Here is a 15,454-nt window from a genome sequence, read left to right on the forward strand (position 1 = left end):
CCACAGAAAACCAACTTCAGCCGACCACCACTGTGGTGACGGTGGGGCTCGAACCCGGGTCCCCGCGATGTGAGTCCGTCACTATGACCACTCGACCACCACAGCTGCACCTATTCTTACCTATAGCCATTGGATATAGGAGACCAACGCATGCGCCAATTTTACCCTTTTTTGTAGTACATATATCCAATGGCTATAGGTGAGATGGCTTTCTTCGGCTTCTGCTATAGATGTTGACTGACTATGTTATAACGGCATTTTTTCTCAGGGTGTCCCGAGTTCATTAATTCCTTGAGAAAATTATTGTGTGTGTGAGAAAGAGAAATGTATATTAGGCATTGTAATCCACAAGGAAACACCCACGATGTTATTGGCCGTGTAAAAAAACCCGGGAATCCGGAGTTTTTATGATCGTGGGGATTAAACCCCTTTAGAATCAGTGCCCAAAATCCTCCTAAAGTCACTGAATGATCTTTGGAAATGATTTGCTATATTTGTGTGTTTCTATAGCTCAGAGTTTCAATGTGGTTTGTAGGCTGCCTATGAATTACTATTGAGGAATTTAATCTTCACTTTATCTCAAAAACTAGACGCGATGGAAATTTTTAATTATTTTCCCAGTAATTAGCGTCCAAAAAAACTATAAAAAAAAACACTATTTTTTTAAGAAAGCTTCTTCATCGCAGACCTGTGTTATCAATAGAGCCCGGATTATATGCTCTAAAAATATGCAAATATTCACTTAAAAATGCAAAAACATGCACTTAAAAATGCAAAAATATGCACTGAAAATCCCAAAATATGCATTAAACACCCCAGAATATGCATTAGAAATCTTGAAAAAGTCAAAAATTCCGAAATATGTACAAAAAATGAAAAAATATGCTTTTAAAAAATCACCATGCTAAAAAAAAGCAGATGTGTTTTTAAAATGCATCTTCTCTATATTTTAGTGCATTGTTATGTACATAAAAAAAAATATCCCCTCATATATATATACCGTATATGCAGATATCTTCTACATATTTTTATTCAGGCATTTTCTAATTTTCAGTTTGCTGTAGCTGCTCAATAACGAAAAAACAGCAGTAATAAAAGAATTTCGACACTATTTTCTAAAAAAAAATTTAACACTTTGACATTTCTCTAGAAATAGTCTTACAATAAAACGGTTAATATTAGTAAAATACTTTATAAATATGTATTAATTCACTAATTTGTGAGCTTAAATAAATCTTCAAAAATATGCACTTATACTAAAAATTCTTTGATTTTATGCATTTATATGCATTAATGCTAAAAATGGCCAAAATATGCATATGCATATATTCATTTGCATATAATCCGGGCTCTAGTTATCAATAAGGAGTGAAGTTCATGTTGAGATGCCCGAACACTTTGCTCTTGTCCACGTGGCACCTTTCCTTGGTGTAGCAACGAGGACATTCTTCGAACCATTTCAATCCGATCTTCTCCGCTATCGCTTTGGCTCCTTCGTTCGTCTTTATTATCATCAAAGCGAGTCCTTTAGCTTTAGGAAGGCCTTCGATCAAATGCCTGAGGATGACCTCGGCGATTTCCGTGCTATCAGCGTATAGAGGTCCGACCTGCCCGACTCCGTGGATACTCAAATGCGAGACCCCGTAGCCGACGCACTTGCCGTCGTCCAGGGCGACGAAAGCGACGCTGTCCTCTTCCCGGACGGTCAGAGTAACGATCTTCTCTCGGTTGTACCCCATGAGGTCCTCGTCGTATTTCAACACCAGCGGTAAGTCCTCGTCATCTTTGAAAGCTCGAACCTCGACGCCGCGAACTTCGTCCCTCAGGTTATTCGGATCGACGCCGTCCGATGAATCGCAGACAATAGACACCCATTCGGTTTCTTCGATGGGAAATCCACCCCGATCACGGTACAGCTCCATTTTTCCCGGAACGGCATTCACTCCACAGTTAGTCTCACCGACATGTTCGAGGCAAGCCTTCCATAAGCGGATTCCTATTCCCTTACCCCGATATTTTTCTCGCACACCATACATTCCAACGAATGCGATGTCTCTGTTGTTGAACACGGCGGAACATTGGCCAAGGATCTCACCTGAAAGGGAAGAGAAAATAATTTTCAGCTGAGATATTTATGATGTTTATATTTCGGTTGCTACGTTACTTTTTAGACTTATACTAGACATATACGTGCTTTTATAAGTCTTACAAAAGTAACGCAAAAACTCGTCTGTAATAAGGCGACAACACAGGGTGGATACTATCGACCGCCCAATAATTACACACGTGATTCCAAGTGAAAAACTAAATTTCGAAAAGTGTTTTTCGATTTGACCAATATAAGTATGGAGTTATAGCGCCAATTAAAAATTGATGACGTCACTTTCGAATCCTGCCAAATTCACCAAATGCACAACTTGGCATTTTTAAGCTGATAGCAATGCTACAACCCTGGGCGTAATCAAGAGAAAGCTAGAGCTCAGCAAATCTGTTTTTTCCCCCGCAAAAAATTTGACTTTGACGACAAATGATTTGCGATCATTTTTGTCGCACCACGATCATTTTCTGCTCACGAGGGCTAATTAGACTGGGACCTACAATTTATTGCCGGTTCCGAACGGCAGGCTTGTTTTTTATACTCATTTCAACTTTCAGAGGTTGGTGCGCTAACCCCTCGATTGAGGACTCCCTCCGATAGCAATTTTTTCTGCGGTCACGTCGGCGTTTTTGTAGTACCCCTGTGTCGGGAGAGTTTTCTGACAAGGACGGACGAACCGGGTATCAAACTCGCGACACCTCTAAACATCCTTTGGTACTTTAGGCGAGTATCTTAACGATCTGGGCTACCGCGCCCAAGAATTTGGCTTAACAGTAAAGGAAAAGAAAAAATTACCACGTTTTGGCAAAAAAGTGTCAATTTTGGGGAGATAATTTTTCTAATAGATCTCGTTTGGCTTACGCTTTAAAAATCTGGTGATATATTTGCCAATACAGTGGGTAATTTGGAATGATTTTAGCCTTGTTAGTAATAACAAGGCTAAAATCATTCTACACGAAGTGGAAAAAGCGTTAGCGTGAAAGAAAATAACTCAACTTTCCTTCTAATGGAATTGAATATTTTTCGGTTCCTTTTGAATTAGCGGCAACCCCCTGCATGGGGGAAATTTTTTTTTCGTTGGTTGTTTGGCGCGTAACTGACCCTTCACGTCACAAAATTTCAAAACTTTATATATATACACTGCTCAAAACAATTAGGGGAGCACATGGTTTTAACAAAATTACGCAAAGATGTATACCGATAAGTAACATAAAATGAATCATCCATAATTTAAAGCCTAGCAGGAAACGGAAGAAGAAAACTTCATATGCAAATCAAAGTTCATGACGTCAAAAACCAGAAAAAGGAGATAAGGGCAGAAATCGGGATGTTGCAGAAACGTCTGTTTTACTGCCGTAACTGTGAAATTCGATTGCGCAGTATTTTTTTTTTGAGACAAGGTGACTTCAGCATGTCTCAACAACGTGATTTACCGGAACACATGGCATGGCGTGCTATAGGCAGACTGGAATCCGGGAAAACACAACGTAGTGTCGCGGACGCTGTTGGAGTCGCCAGAAGTGTTGTTGCAAGGCTGTGGAATCGATTCCAAGAAACAGGAAATGTTAGACGTCGACCAGGGCAAGGTCGGTCACGCGCCACTACAGCAACTGATGACCGGTATGTACAGTTAACAGCCCGTCGAAACAGAACAGAGAATGCTACGCAGCTGCAAAGACGGTTGCTCTTGGCAACAGGACGAAGGGTGTCCAGCCAAAAACTACGTAATCGGCTTCATGAGGGAGGGCTCTATGCACGTAGGCCAGTGGTCTGCATTCCGTTGACCCCACGCCACCGTGCGGCCCGAAGAAGATGGGCTGCTGAACATCGAGATTGGGAGCAACATGATTGGAGCCAAGTGCTGTTTACAGACGAGTCCCGATTCAGTCTGGAGTGTGACACCCGACGTGTTCTGGTATGGAGGGACAGGGGCACTCGAAATAACCCGTATTCGTTCGTGAAAGGTCACAATACAGACGAGCTGGTTGGATGGTATGGGGTGGAATCAGCATAGGCGGACGTACGGACCTGCATATCATTCGGAATGGCACTTTGACGGTCCGAAGGTATGCAGACGAGATACTGCGACCTCATGTCATCCCTTACGCTGGAGCCATTGGAGATTCCTTTGTTTCCCAGGATGATAATGCCCGACCGCATAGAGCTCGTCTGGTGGAGAACATGCTTGAAGCTGAAACAATACAGCGTATGGAATGGCAAGCGTGCTCTCCTGACCTGAATCCAATCGAGCATGTTTGGGACATGCTCTCTGCTCAAAACACTGACCCCCTTCCTCTCTTGTCAACAAACTTTTGTCAGCAGCTTAGACTATTTCATATCTTCAAAAAAAGCTGGTTGATGACGTAAGCAAGCTTCAAGCCCACCCCCCCCCCCGTCAGCAAACCCGAAACGCCCCCCCCCCCCCCCCCGATGCTGACGTAATACTTGAATGACCCCTAACATGATTCATACCAAATAGTAATTTGCGATTGCCAGTAAGAGCCATTTGGCTTCTTGATAATTTTCTTTTCCTTTCGTTGCATGTTTGGGACATGCTCGGACGACGCATTGCTGCGCGACCAAGGCTGCCTGTTACTGTCCGAGACTTGCAGATTGCACTTCTTGAGAAGTGGAACAGTATTCCCCAAAGTCTGATCGATAACCTCATCGCATCCTTGGCAAACAGGTGTGCAGCAGTCTTAGCTGTTCGAGGAGACCACACGCCCTATTAAAACTCATGCATCATGTCTAAACAGTATACTTTTTCTTTATCGTTTACATGTAACCAAATTGTTGCCCTAAATCATCTTTTCATGTTTTTTCCATATTTTCAAAGAATTAAAGCTTAATTCCAAATTTTTTTACGTCTTTTTTCTGTATTGCGCATTGATACGCGTGTACTATCCATTGTATGCCAATACGTATGTTTAATAAATAGCCATGGTTGTTTGCAGTGCATTTATGGCGCAAAAAAAAAAAATCAAAACACCATGAGCCCCAGAGACCTGTCTGCTCCTACCCCACCTTGTGTGAGCCATGACATCAATACAAGACCTCTTGGGACAATCATCGGCCCGCTATACACACACAACGCAGTCCAATGCCTGAGCGAGACATATTAAGTGAAGCCTGTGGGGAAACAAATTTCAAATTTTCCTCTGATTTTCTCTAACACGGACTGCGTTCATCTGAAACAAAATCATTCATGTCTAACACCATCCGGTCAAAGCAAAATTAATGCATGCCAACGATAACCTCACAGATCACTTCTTTGCGTCTAAATGGGGATGGAAAACGGGGCGGGGGGGGGGTGGCTTTCTGATGATAATTAATAGTGAGAGTTGGAAAATTATAAAAAGAGCGATTCTTTTCAAGTTTCCAACGCCCAAAATATTCGAGTTTTACAGATTATGGCCCCTGAAATTCACTAAGATATTTAAAACTATGTTAAACACACAAGTTATCGCACGAAAATTTCAAAAAAGGCATTTTTGTCGAAAAAGTTTGAAAATAGGCGAAAAAAGGTATTTATGGCATTTTGCCTGAACTTCCGGGCTCTAGTAATGATTGAATAGCGTACCGTGTAGGCCTACTGCTGTCTGCGGCGAGACTTTTTTAACGGGGAGATCGGTTCATGAAGTTGATTCGGCCTCGAAGTTGGGAACCACAGAAAACCAACTTCAGCTGACCACCACTCTGGCGACGGTGTGGGGGGGTTTGAACTTTCTCTGCATACCACATGTTGTATTAATTAATTTCTCTCTCTCTCTCTCTTTTTTTTTTTTTTTTTTGCTTTTTATTTATTTGGTACAATATTTTTTTAAATATATTTATTTCGGCCATTCAAGTATTACGTCAGCCATTTTTGATCCCAGTCAGCAAAACACTGACCCCCTTCCTCTCTTGTGAACAAACTTTTGTCAGCAGCTTTACATTATTTCATATCTTCAAAAAAAGCTGGTTGATGACGTAAGCAAGCTTCAAGCCCACCCCCCCCCCCACCCCGTCAGCAAATCCGAAACCCCCCTCGATGCTGACGTAATACTTGAATGACCCCTAACATGATTCATACCAAATAGTAATTTGCGATTGCCAGTAAGAGCCATTTGGCTTCTTGATAATTTTCTTTTCCTTTCGTTGCATTCAATATTGCTCTCTATTAGGGGTCATTCAAGTATTACGTCAGCATCGAGGGGGGGAGGGGGTTTCGGATTTGCTGACTTTTGATGGCAAGAAGGGGAGGGGAGTTTGAAGGTTGCTTACGTTATCAACCATCCCTTTTTGAAGATATGAAATATTCTAAGCTGCTGACAAAATTTCACCGACGGGGGGGGGGGGAGTCAAAAATGGCTGAAAATCTGCTTACGTAATACTTGAATGGCCCCTTGAAGCGTTGTTGTTAAAAAAAAATATATATATATATATATATATATATAAATTTTGCAAATTATATATAACTTCATTCCTGACACTGGTAAAAATTATGAATTGAAGTGAGCTTCGTTGAAAAAATGGGCCCTTAAGGGCAAGAGTACAAGAAAATACGAGAACGCCCCATGGAAATATCAATAAGCAAGTCGAAACGTCAAACGTGTAATAAATATTATTCCACAACATTATTCACCAAAATAACAAAACACAAATTGTAGAAAGTTCTTGGGAAAAAAAAAGTAGAGAGCGATGAGAAATGTGTGTCGCTGTATCCGATTTCGTTTCATCTTCGCCGTTTAAGCAAGTTTTATTGATATTCGCCTCCATGGAAATCAGCCCGGACCGCTAATTATTGACATTATAGTCGAGGTGTCGTTACAACCAACTTACTGTTGGAGAGTATGAATATCTGATATGGGGCCGTTCAAGTATTACGTAAGCAAATTTTTAGCCGTTTTTGACCCCCTTCCCCCCCCCCTTGTCAGCGAAATTTCGTCATCAGCTCTGCCCCTCGGAATCCAACTCATATTTTCATAAAGGGAGGTTGTTGATGACGTAAGCATTATCCAAACCCCCCCCCCCCCTGTCATCAAAAGTCAGCAAATCGGAACCCCCCCATCGATGATGACGTAATACTTGAACGGCCCCTATATCATTCTATTGAAAGTTAAAAATTAGCTATTAAAACAATATTTTTGAATATTTCACAACTTATATCGGCAGTTAGTGGCGCCTGCCTATCTTACGGGTGGTGGTTTTTTCTTCCCCCATAAAGGTAATTTCGGATAAAACACGTGCGAATTTCGATTTGCAAAAGGTACAAAATTAAGCAAATACATTTTATTTTATGAACAGTTTTGGCAAAACAATTTGATATTGCCAATTATATAATGTAAAATTAGCATATTTTCAACATACTAAAAACTACTGCTTGTCTCAACATGTTCTTAAGGAATATTGCCAATACATTGTTCTGTGCAGTTTCAGAATACTATGAAAACTTTTTGAGATATGATTGTGTACACGAGGAAAAAATACACCTTTTCCATAGGCGTAAACTTGTACCCGACCCATGGGCCCGAGCCCCCCCCCCCCCCTTCCCCTACTTTTTGCCACCATCTCCATAATCACCGATAGAAATATTAGGTTTGAGAACTCCTCCTCCGAACTCCTCACAAAAGGCAGAATGCCCAAGGCTGAGAAAACGATGCCCACAACAAATATGGATGCCATATATTTCTAAAATACATCATTACAATTAAAAATGCAATGAGAAATAAAAATACAATAATATTGAGCCCTCCCAGTATTTCCGATAACTTAACGCCTATGCGTTTTTGGTAAAAAAAAAACACGAAAATCTCAATTCAAAATAATGTAAATCGAAAAGTTTCAAAAATATTGCTTAGTTTTTAAGTTCGGTGCACAGACAGAGCTTTTTAAAATACAGTAGAAGAGTTTCATAGAGATAAATTGTTGGCCCCGCTTAATCGAATAACAGATGAACCGATAACCCACTTAAACGGATAAAATACTCCGGCACCAAAATTTCCCCACAGAGTTTCTTTGCTAAAAAAATGGTAATTTCAACTACTTTTCCCTCGCTTAATCGAACGAATATTACGCTTCACACGTCTACTAAGTTAAGATAAATGCATTCGAGAGTAGGTACTGTCTTTCAAGAATTCAAAGTTGCCTTCAATAAGTACATTTAATTATTTTTTGTCCTATGTTGAGCCAATAGAGGGCGCTATCTTCCCTAAAGAGAAGTAAAAATCTTAGGTAGTACTGTGTGGTCATTGGAACTAAATATTAATTTCATTTTTGATGTCTCAGTTTAATTATTCGAAAGGCTTTATAAATATTGATCCCACAACAGTTTCAATATACAAACTATAGTAATGTTATGAAATGGCAATTGAATTGTTCCCCGCATAATCAGACACCCCGCTTAATCGGATATTGTGTGATGGAATCATTGATATCCCATTAAGCGGTGCCGACTGTATTTTGAAAAAAGCTCGACAAATCAAGTTTTTTTTTGAAAACGCATTCAGATCTCATTATCAAACAATCCGTTTTACTCAATTGGCAATAACTCCGCTTCTAATTACACAATTTTGGATACACGAAATTAACACGTACCTGAATCCGTAGCTGCGACATAAAATCCCTCGGGATCGATTTCGAAGAAAGTGTGGACGCATCTGGTACCTTCTGGTTGGCCAGTCTCTCTCCAGATGTCCAGAACTTGAGGGATATCCTCTTTCTTCATCAGACGGATAGAGTATTCCGGGACGGAGACGGCTTCTCGCTGATCCATCTTTTCTTAAAATGATGGCGGACCGTAACGCAAACGTACTTTTAAAGAACCTGGGTGTGATATTTAGGAATGAATGATGGCAATATAATTTCGTACATAGGAAGAATACAGCACGATTGGTTGGTTGCATAGACTAAAGATATGTACTCTAAATACTAAAGATATTACTCTATGGTTGGTCATCCACGAAAAAGCAACGGGAAGAAGTTGTAATAACAGTTCTACTTTCGCATGTTTTACTTTCATTTTTATTGTGTTGGCCCACTTTTTTTGCACCCGATTCTATTCTTTCTTCATTTGCTTCATCTTCATGTACGGGTATTGTTTATGCAGACAGAGGATCATATTTTTGCAATATGACTCATGAAAAAATACGTTTCTTCCAGGGGGGAAAGAAAATAGAATTCAAATGATTCCTATAAAACAAAAAAGCTGCGTACATGTATTACTGGATATCTTTTCGCAGTTTTTATTCATTTATTTACGCATACGTGCTCTTTTCTCGGGGGGAAAAAAGTAACAATTGGGGCGCATGCGCTGCATTGTGAATGAAAATAAAACAATAAAGAAAACCATACAAATACAGTAAAACCTCGATAAGTCGTCACCTCAAGTTATCGAAAAATGATGACGACTTAAGCGGAGTGCCGTCAGTTTCAATGTGCAAGGTTGTGAAATCGTATAAATTTAAAGTAATATGAAATTTATTAAAGTGTGAATCAAAATAACAATATATTAATAAAATTTATAGATTGCCACAGAATAAATAATAGCAATTTTTTACCTTTTTTATCTCTTATTACTTAAATTATTGTGGTAAAATATACTGTACACTTTGATTTGTACTAGTAATTTTTAATTTAGACTAACAGAGCAACTGTTAGTCTAAAGCAGCGGTTCTCAACCTTTTTTGACTCGCGGAGCCCTTTTAAGTAAAAACATTCCATGGCGGAGCCCCGTAGGCCAATTTCTTAATTATTCATCAAAGTTACTGATTTATTTTTTACTATTTAAAAATATTTATAATAAATTATTCTTTTAAATTTTACTGGTTTTTATTCTTTTCTCGAGCGGCCGCGGAGCCCCTGGAGAGTGCACAAGGAGTCCCAAGGGCTCCGCGGAGCACCGGTCGAAAACCGCTGGTCTAAAGCTATAAGTAGCTTTTATTCATAATAGAACTCTCTATTGCACATTAATTTTACATACACATCAAATTTAATTTTAGTATTTTAATTCTTCATCAGTAGTTCATTATACAACTACAAAGTAATCTCGAACACTTGATTTGGTGGAGGGGGCCCTGGTCAGGGAAACGCAAACAGAAGACCTCAACTTGGGAAAGAATGTCTAATTTTTTTCAACAAAGGTATTTTGTTTAAATTTCAAGCGCTAAATTAGTAAAGAGCCCATGCTTTCTATGATTATTTATTATCCGTATCCGTTGCACTTTGACTTTAACTTGATTCTTATTTGATTCTTCGATTTACATAATTTTTGATTTCCTTGCACTTTGACGTATCAATAAATTTTGGTTTTGGCGGAGATGCCCTGGTCCTCCCCCCTGGGTGGGGGCGAAGTGCTTACGTTGCTTCTTGTAACAGAGTTTGGGTGTCTCGCGGTTTTTCCAGTAGAGCCCATGAAGAAATGAGATCTATAATAGTAGCTTGAACAGTCCCCAAAAAACCTTAGTCGGCAAATGAACTTCCCCAGCTTAGCTTTCGTTACTTAAACTGTTCCGTTTGGTTATATAGGATTTTATGGTGACTTTTAAGCATATGGCAATGCTGTTGACAAGTTGACCTCCCTAGACCGTTCCATCACCCACCAGGAGGCAATATTTCCCACTTTGGGAAACACCGGTTTATAGCATAAAACTGCTGCCGCTGTGGTGGTCGAGTGGTCATAGTGACGGACTAGCATCGCGAGGATCCGGGTTCAAATCCCATCGCCGCAGTGGTGGTTGGTTTTCTGCGGTTCCCAACTTCGATGCGCGAATGCGAGCCCATCTCCTCGTTAAAAAGTCTCGTCGCACAAGCATCCGGCCTACAACGGTATAATTATTCATTCATTACACTTCACTCACTATAAATTGACAAAAAACTCAAAGTTTAAAAAAATTGATTGCAAATGGCAGCACTACACATAAAGAGCATTACACACAAACAAATTTCACGGAGGTTAACTATACATACGCACACATTCCAACATCTACCAATTCGTTAGAAATTCCGCAGAGGAATATGGACGAGGTGCATGTGTCTGGTTTAGTAGCATAATAGTTGCTATTTTTTGCCGTTAGTCATAGGGAAATGCGGCTGGTTACCTAAGAACAAAACTCGTATTACATAGTGTTATTAGCGCTACAACCAAGCCATACACATGCACCTCGTCCATATTCCTCTGCGGAACTTCTAACGAATTGGTACATGTTGGAATGTGCGCGTATGTATAGTGAACCTTACTGACCTGGTCCCTCACTCTGTAGGTAATTCTTGCTTGTTCATGCTCGAAGTCACTCTTTTGCTCACTCGCGTGCTTGCAAACTCTCTAGGCACTTTTTTGGTCACCTACTGATCTATCATCTAGCTGTCTGGGCAGAAGTAGATTTATTGAGGGTTATACAAATTTTGCTGCCCTTCTTCCATTGGCCGTCAAAATTCGTCAAATTTGTTGCCTTGGGTTATAGTCCGCTAAGAGTCCCTACAAATACACCTCTGCATACGACACTATATAAACCGCTCCCATTCGGTAATCAAACAGAAAATTTTATGCGACAATGCCAATTTTCTAGTCACTATGGTGACTACTACTACAACTGAGCCACACATGCACCTCGTCCATATTCCTCTGCGGAACTTCTAACGAATTGGTACATGTTGGAATGTGTGTGCATGTGTTGTGAACCCAACGTGAAGTTTGTTTCTGTGCAATGCTACCATCTGCCACCAATTTCTCAAACTATGACTGATGATTGGATAAATTGTTTCGTTGTAGGTCTGTTGCTCTGTGGCGAGATTTTTAACGGGGCCAGCATTGGCGCCTCGAAGTTGGGAACCACAGAAAACCAACTTTGTTGTTTTCCACATTGTGACGACAGTGGGGTTCGAACCCGGGTACTCGCGGTACGAGTCCGTCACTATGGCCACTCGACCACAATAGCGGCAGTGTTATCAGGACTATATACCTCAGTAAGAATAAAACAAAAATTATATAAATGAACACTTTTTTTAATTGAAAGGAAAAGAAGTTGTGAGGCGAGAATGTATATATATTTAGAAAAGATTATTCTTGTCGACATATAACTTCACGAATGTCATTTGATCAGTTTTGTCGCACCACGGTCATTTTCTGCACACGAGGGCTAATTAGACCGCGACCTACAATTTATTGCCGATTCCGAACGGCAGGCTTGTTTTTTTTATACTCATCGATAGGTTTGTGCGATAACCCCTCGATGGGGGACTCCAAGCGGTGGCAATTTCTTCTGTGGTCATGTCGCCGTTTCTGTTGTACCCCTGTGTCAGGAAAGTTTCTCTGACAAGGATGAACCGGGTATTGAACTCGCGACACCTCTAAACAACCTTTGGTACTTTAGGCGAGTATCTTATCGACCTGGGCTACCGCGCCCTCACGAATGTCTCAATACATATTCGCGTACTTACGTACGGTTAAAGTACGATAGTCCAAGCTTTACAATTACTGTACATCAAAGATTTCTGGTTTACTATTTTGAATAATTTCGTCCAGCAGATTGTCGAATTTCGACGACTCCAGCTCGCAAAAGTACCTTCGAAGACCAAACACATCCCGCTTCCCATCTCAGTGGGATATCGAAGCACGCAAAAGTACCGTAACAAGGCACCTGATCTGAGTCTTGGGATATTCAACGAGTCGACAGTGACGAGAACTTTCACAACGCTGTCGGAGTTCATACATGCAATCAGGACGTTGCTGGAATACGTCATCAAACCCGGAAATTCCGAGTTAAATTGGACGAGAAAATGTGTGTTCTTTCGAATAATATATTCTTCCTTTTATGAAGAGACACACACCTAATGATTCAATGATAATCAAAGATATCATCGCCATTTTGATGAGTCAGTTTTCTTGTTCCCGCACGAATGCTTCCGGTACAAGAGTTAAATAATTTTGAGACCTTGTGAGAGTCTTTCAATTTTAAAATTTAATTTTTTCCCCCTTTTCTCTCCACTGTTTCCGATGATTAAATAAAAAAATAAAAATAAATAAAAACTTGTGTTGTAAAATATTGTGAGGGAGAGAAACTTTGAAATAATGTTATATGCTTGAAATTATATTCTCTGTCATCGGGAAAGTGTTGAATTTGAATTTTTCTAAGAATTTCCTTTGTCTAGATTCCTTTGTTTAAATTTTTCGGCATGTCACGAAACGTGAATATATATATACAGTCAAACCTCGTTAATGTTTATATATATATACAGTTTAACCTCTCCCAAACCTCTTGGGAGATCAAAAATATGACAGTAAGTGGAGTGACTCGTTAAACGGAGTAAGCCATAGCTGTGCCGATTCCTGCCTGAAGATAATTGGGACTTCCAAAAAGTGATCCGGTAAGGGGAGTGACTTGTTAACCGGGTGACGCACTAACGAGGTTTGACTGTATATGTGATGTCGCATATCGTTGGAAAGCTAATTTTTTCCCCCCACACAATGATGTTAATGTTTTTTGATTTTGATGAATATTTGTGCATTTAATCCGGAAATCATATTGAAAATTATTGTTGTCGTTAAAATCTTTGTTTTAGCCCTTTCGTTTCATTCAAATCGACCCCGTGGTGTTTTTCTTTTGGTTTCATGTTTTTTAGTTTTGGATGTGATACAATTGGATAAAAGTTTGGATGACGCAGTTTGCGCGACGAATTAGAGTGTGCGCTTTCTCAAGCCCCGCCCATCACTCAATTTTCATATTAACACAGAAAAACTTTGGAGGCGTGCACCGTGAAGTTCATCGGGATCAGTTGCACGGTAAAGTGCAGGTCCCTCGCGAATAAAAGTCCCCCCCCCCCCACGAAACTTGAAGATCCCCCGAAACTTATAGTCCCAAGTCACTCAAACCCCATTTAATTTAGAACTGCCAAAAGTCGTAACGTAGGAAGGATTACTTGAAGATGTAAGTTCAGGAAAAACAGCTATAAAAAACCAGTATGAAGAATCGTCTCGTCATATCAGTTGCTCCCAACTGATCCAGGAAGGAAGGTTTACCGTCATGTCAGACTCGTATCCAGGTCAGCGGTCTAGGTCCATGCTGCCTCGAGTGGTAGTAAACGAGGAAGAAAAGTCAGCCGTTATGTCAGAAAGATGAAGCCCAGCAGCAGTCTCTTGCAGTCCAGTCCAAGGGTGCTACTTCGTCCATGTCCACACTACCCCGAGTGGTAGCACAACTGGAGAATTTTTGGTGATGCACGGACCGTCGTCCCAGCAAGTACAGAGGACATTAGTCTTTCAAGTGTCTGGGGGCCAAGCAGATTCGCCCGTCAAAGGATGACTTATGAGAAAATGAACTGTCTGTACTGAGTGTTCGAGTTAAAGGGAACTGTTCGTCGAAATCCGGTTGTCAAGAATGAAGTGACCTGAATATGGGAGATTGTGAGTAAAATTTCCTTTTCAAATTTTGTTCAGTGGTTGGGCAAAAACCAAACTGCAGCGATATTCAGGTTTTTTTTTTTTGTTTTTGCAACCAAATAACCTTTAATTTTCGATAAGTAAAGTAAGATAAACAAAAAGGAGGTATTTCAGCATCGCTGTTGTTTTTTTTTTTTTTTTTTGGTGTTTTGTCTTAGATTATATGAATATGGACTGAAATTTTGTTTATGTTTTGATTATTAGTTGAAACATTTTTGAGGTTGAAAATATTGGTTTTTTTTTGTGTGTCTAAACTTGTGAAACAAAAAAAAAGGGAAGAAATTTCTTAGAATTAAATAACCTAAAGTAACTTAGACCTCTGTGTGTGTTGACATATTCTTTTCGTTCTTTGTGACTTAATTGTTTGGGTTAAAATGCTCTAGTCTAGTGCATATTCATTCACCGACACACAAAGGGTTGTTGCGGGCGCGGTAACAACTCAAAATTGTACTCCCAACTAATATGATCACCAGGCGAAAAGTATTTTTCTTGGGGTACTGTCAATTCAAATAGTACTCAGTAACTTTACACCATAACATAATTGGTGCCGTGAATAACTTGCACCAGAACATTAATGCCGTGATTTTCCCACCATCACATGGCACTCACTCTACTGAATGTTGAACACCCTTGATATAGTATAGTATAGGACAGAGCACGCCCAGGCTCTGTCGCTTTTGCGATATAAGCTCATTGATCGTGCCGAAAAAAACTCAAACCGGCCGGGAAAGCATACCCGGTTCGGACACACATCCCGCCAACCCCCCCAAGCAGCACAACCACACCCCCAATCCCTGGGCACATCACCGCTCGACAAAGCCAGGACAGCACCGCGGGCGCGACCCCCCCCCCACCCTCAGCCCCGACAAGGCCCTGCCGGCGCGGTCCACAGCGCCACAACACGACCCGCGAAGGAAGACACCCGACCACCCCCACGAACC

General features: G+C 40.5%; 1 protein-coding gene across 1 annotated transcript; it reads right to left on the bottom strand.

The window, feature by feature from the left end:
- Window positions 1-993: 993 nt before the first annotated feature.
- Window positions 994-9,138, bottom strand: LOC149071133 (uncharacterized). The gene is made up of 3 exons (XM_089248214.1): window positions 9,021-9,138; window positions 8,675-8,902; window positions 994-2,095 (listed from the first exon to the last, which is right to left on the bottom strand). The coding sequence occupies exons 2-3, from the start codon at window positions 8,850-8,852 to the stop codon at window positions 1,359-1,361; spliced, it is 915 nt and encodes a 304-aa protein (XP_089104340.1). The 5' UTR covers window positions 8,853-8,902; window positions 9,021-9,138; the 3' UTR covers window positions 994-1,358.
- Between the last annotated feature and the right edge of the window lie 6,316 nt (window positions 9,139-15,454).

Source organism: Pholcus phalangioides, unplaced genomic scaffold, assembly GCF_987345545.1.
Source record: "Pholcus phalangioides strain wild (caught in Gottingen) unplaced genomic scaffold, Ppha-v1.0 ptg000019l_1, whole genome shotgun sequence".
Taxonomy (NCBI): domain Eukaryota; kingdom Metazoa; phylum Arthropoda; class Arachnida; order Araneae; family Pholcidae; genus Pholcus; species Pholcus phalangioides.

Bases quoted from the DNA above. Each gene is read 5' to 3' on its own strand.
- LOC149071133 (XM_089248214.1), bottom strand. From the start codon at position 8,852: ATGGATCAGCGAGAAGCCGTCTCCGTCCCGGAATACTCTATCCGTCTG. The intron at 2,096-8,674 runs GTACGTGTTAAT...CTTCCCTTTCAG, and splicing joins TGTCGCAGCTACGGATTCAG to GTGAGATCCTTGGCCAATGT.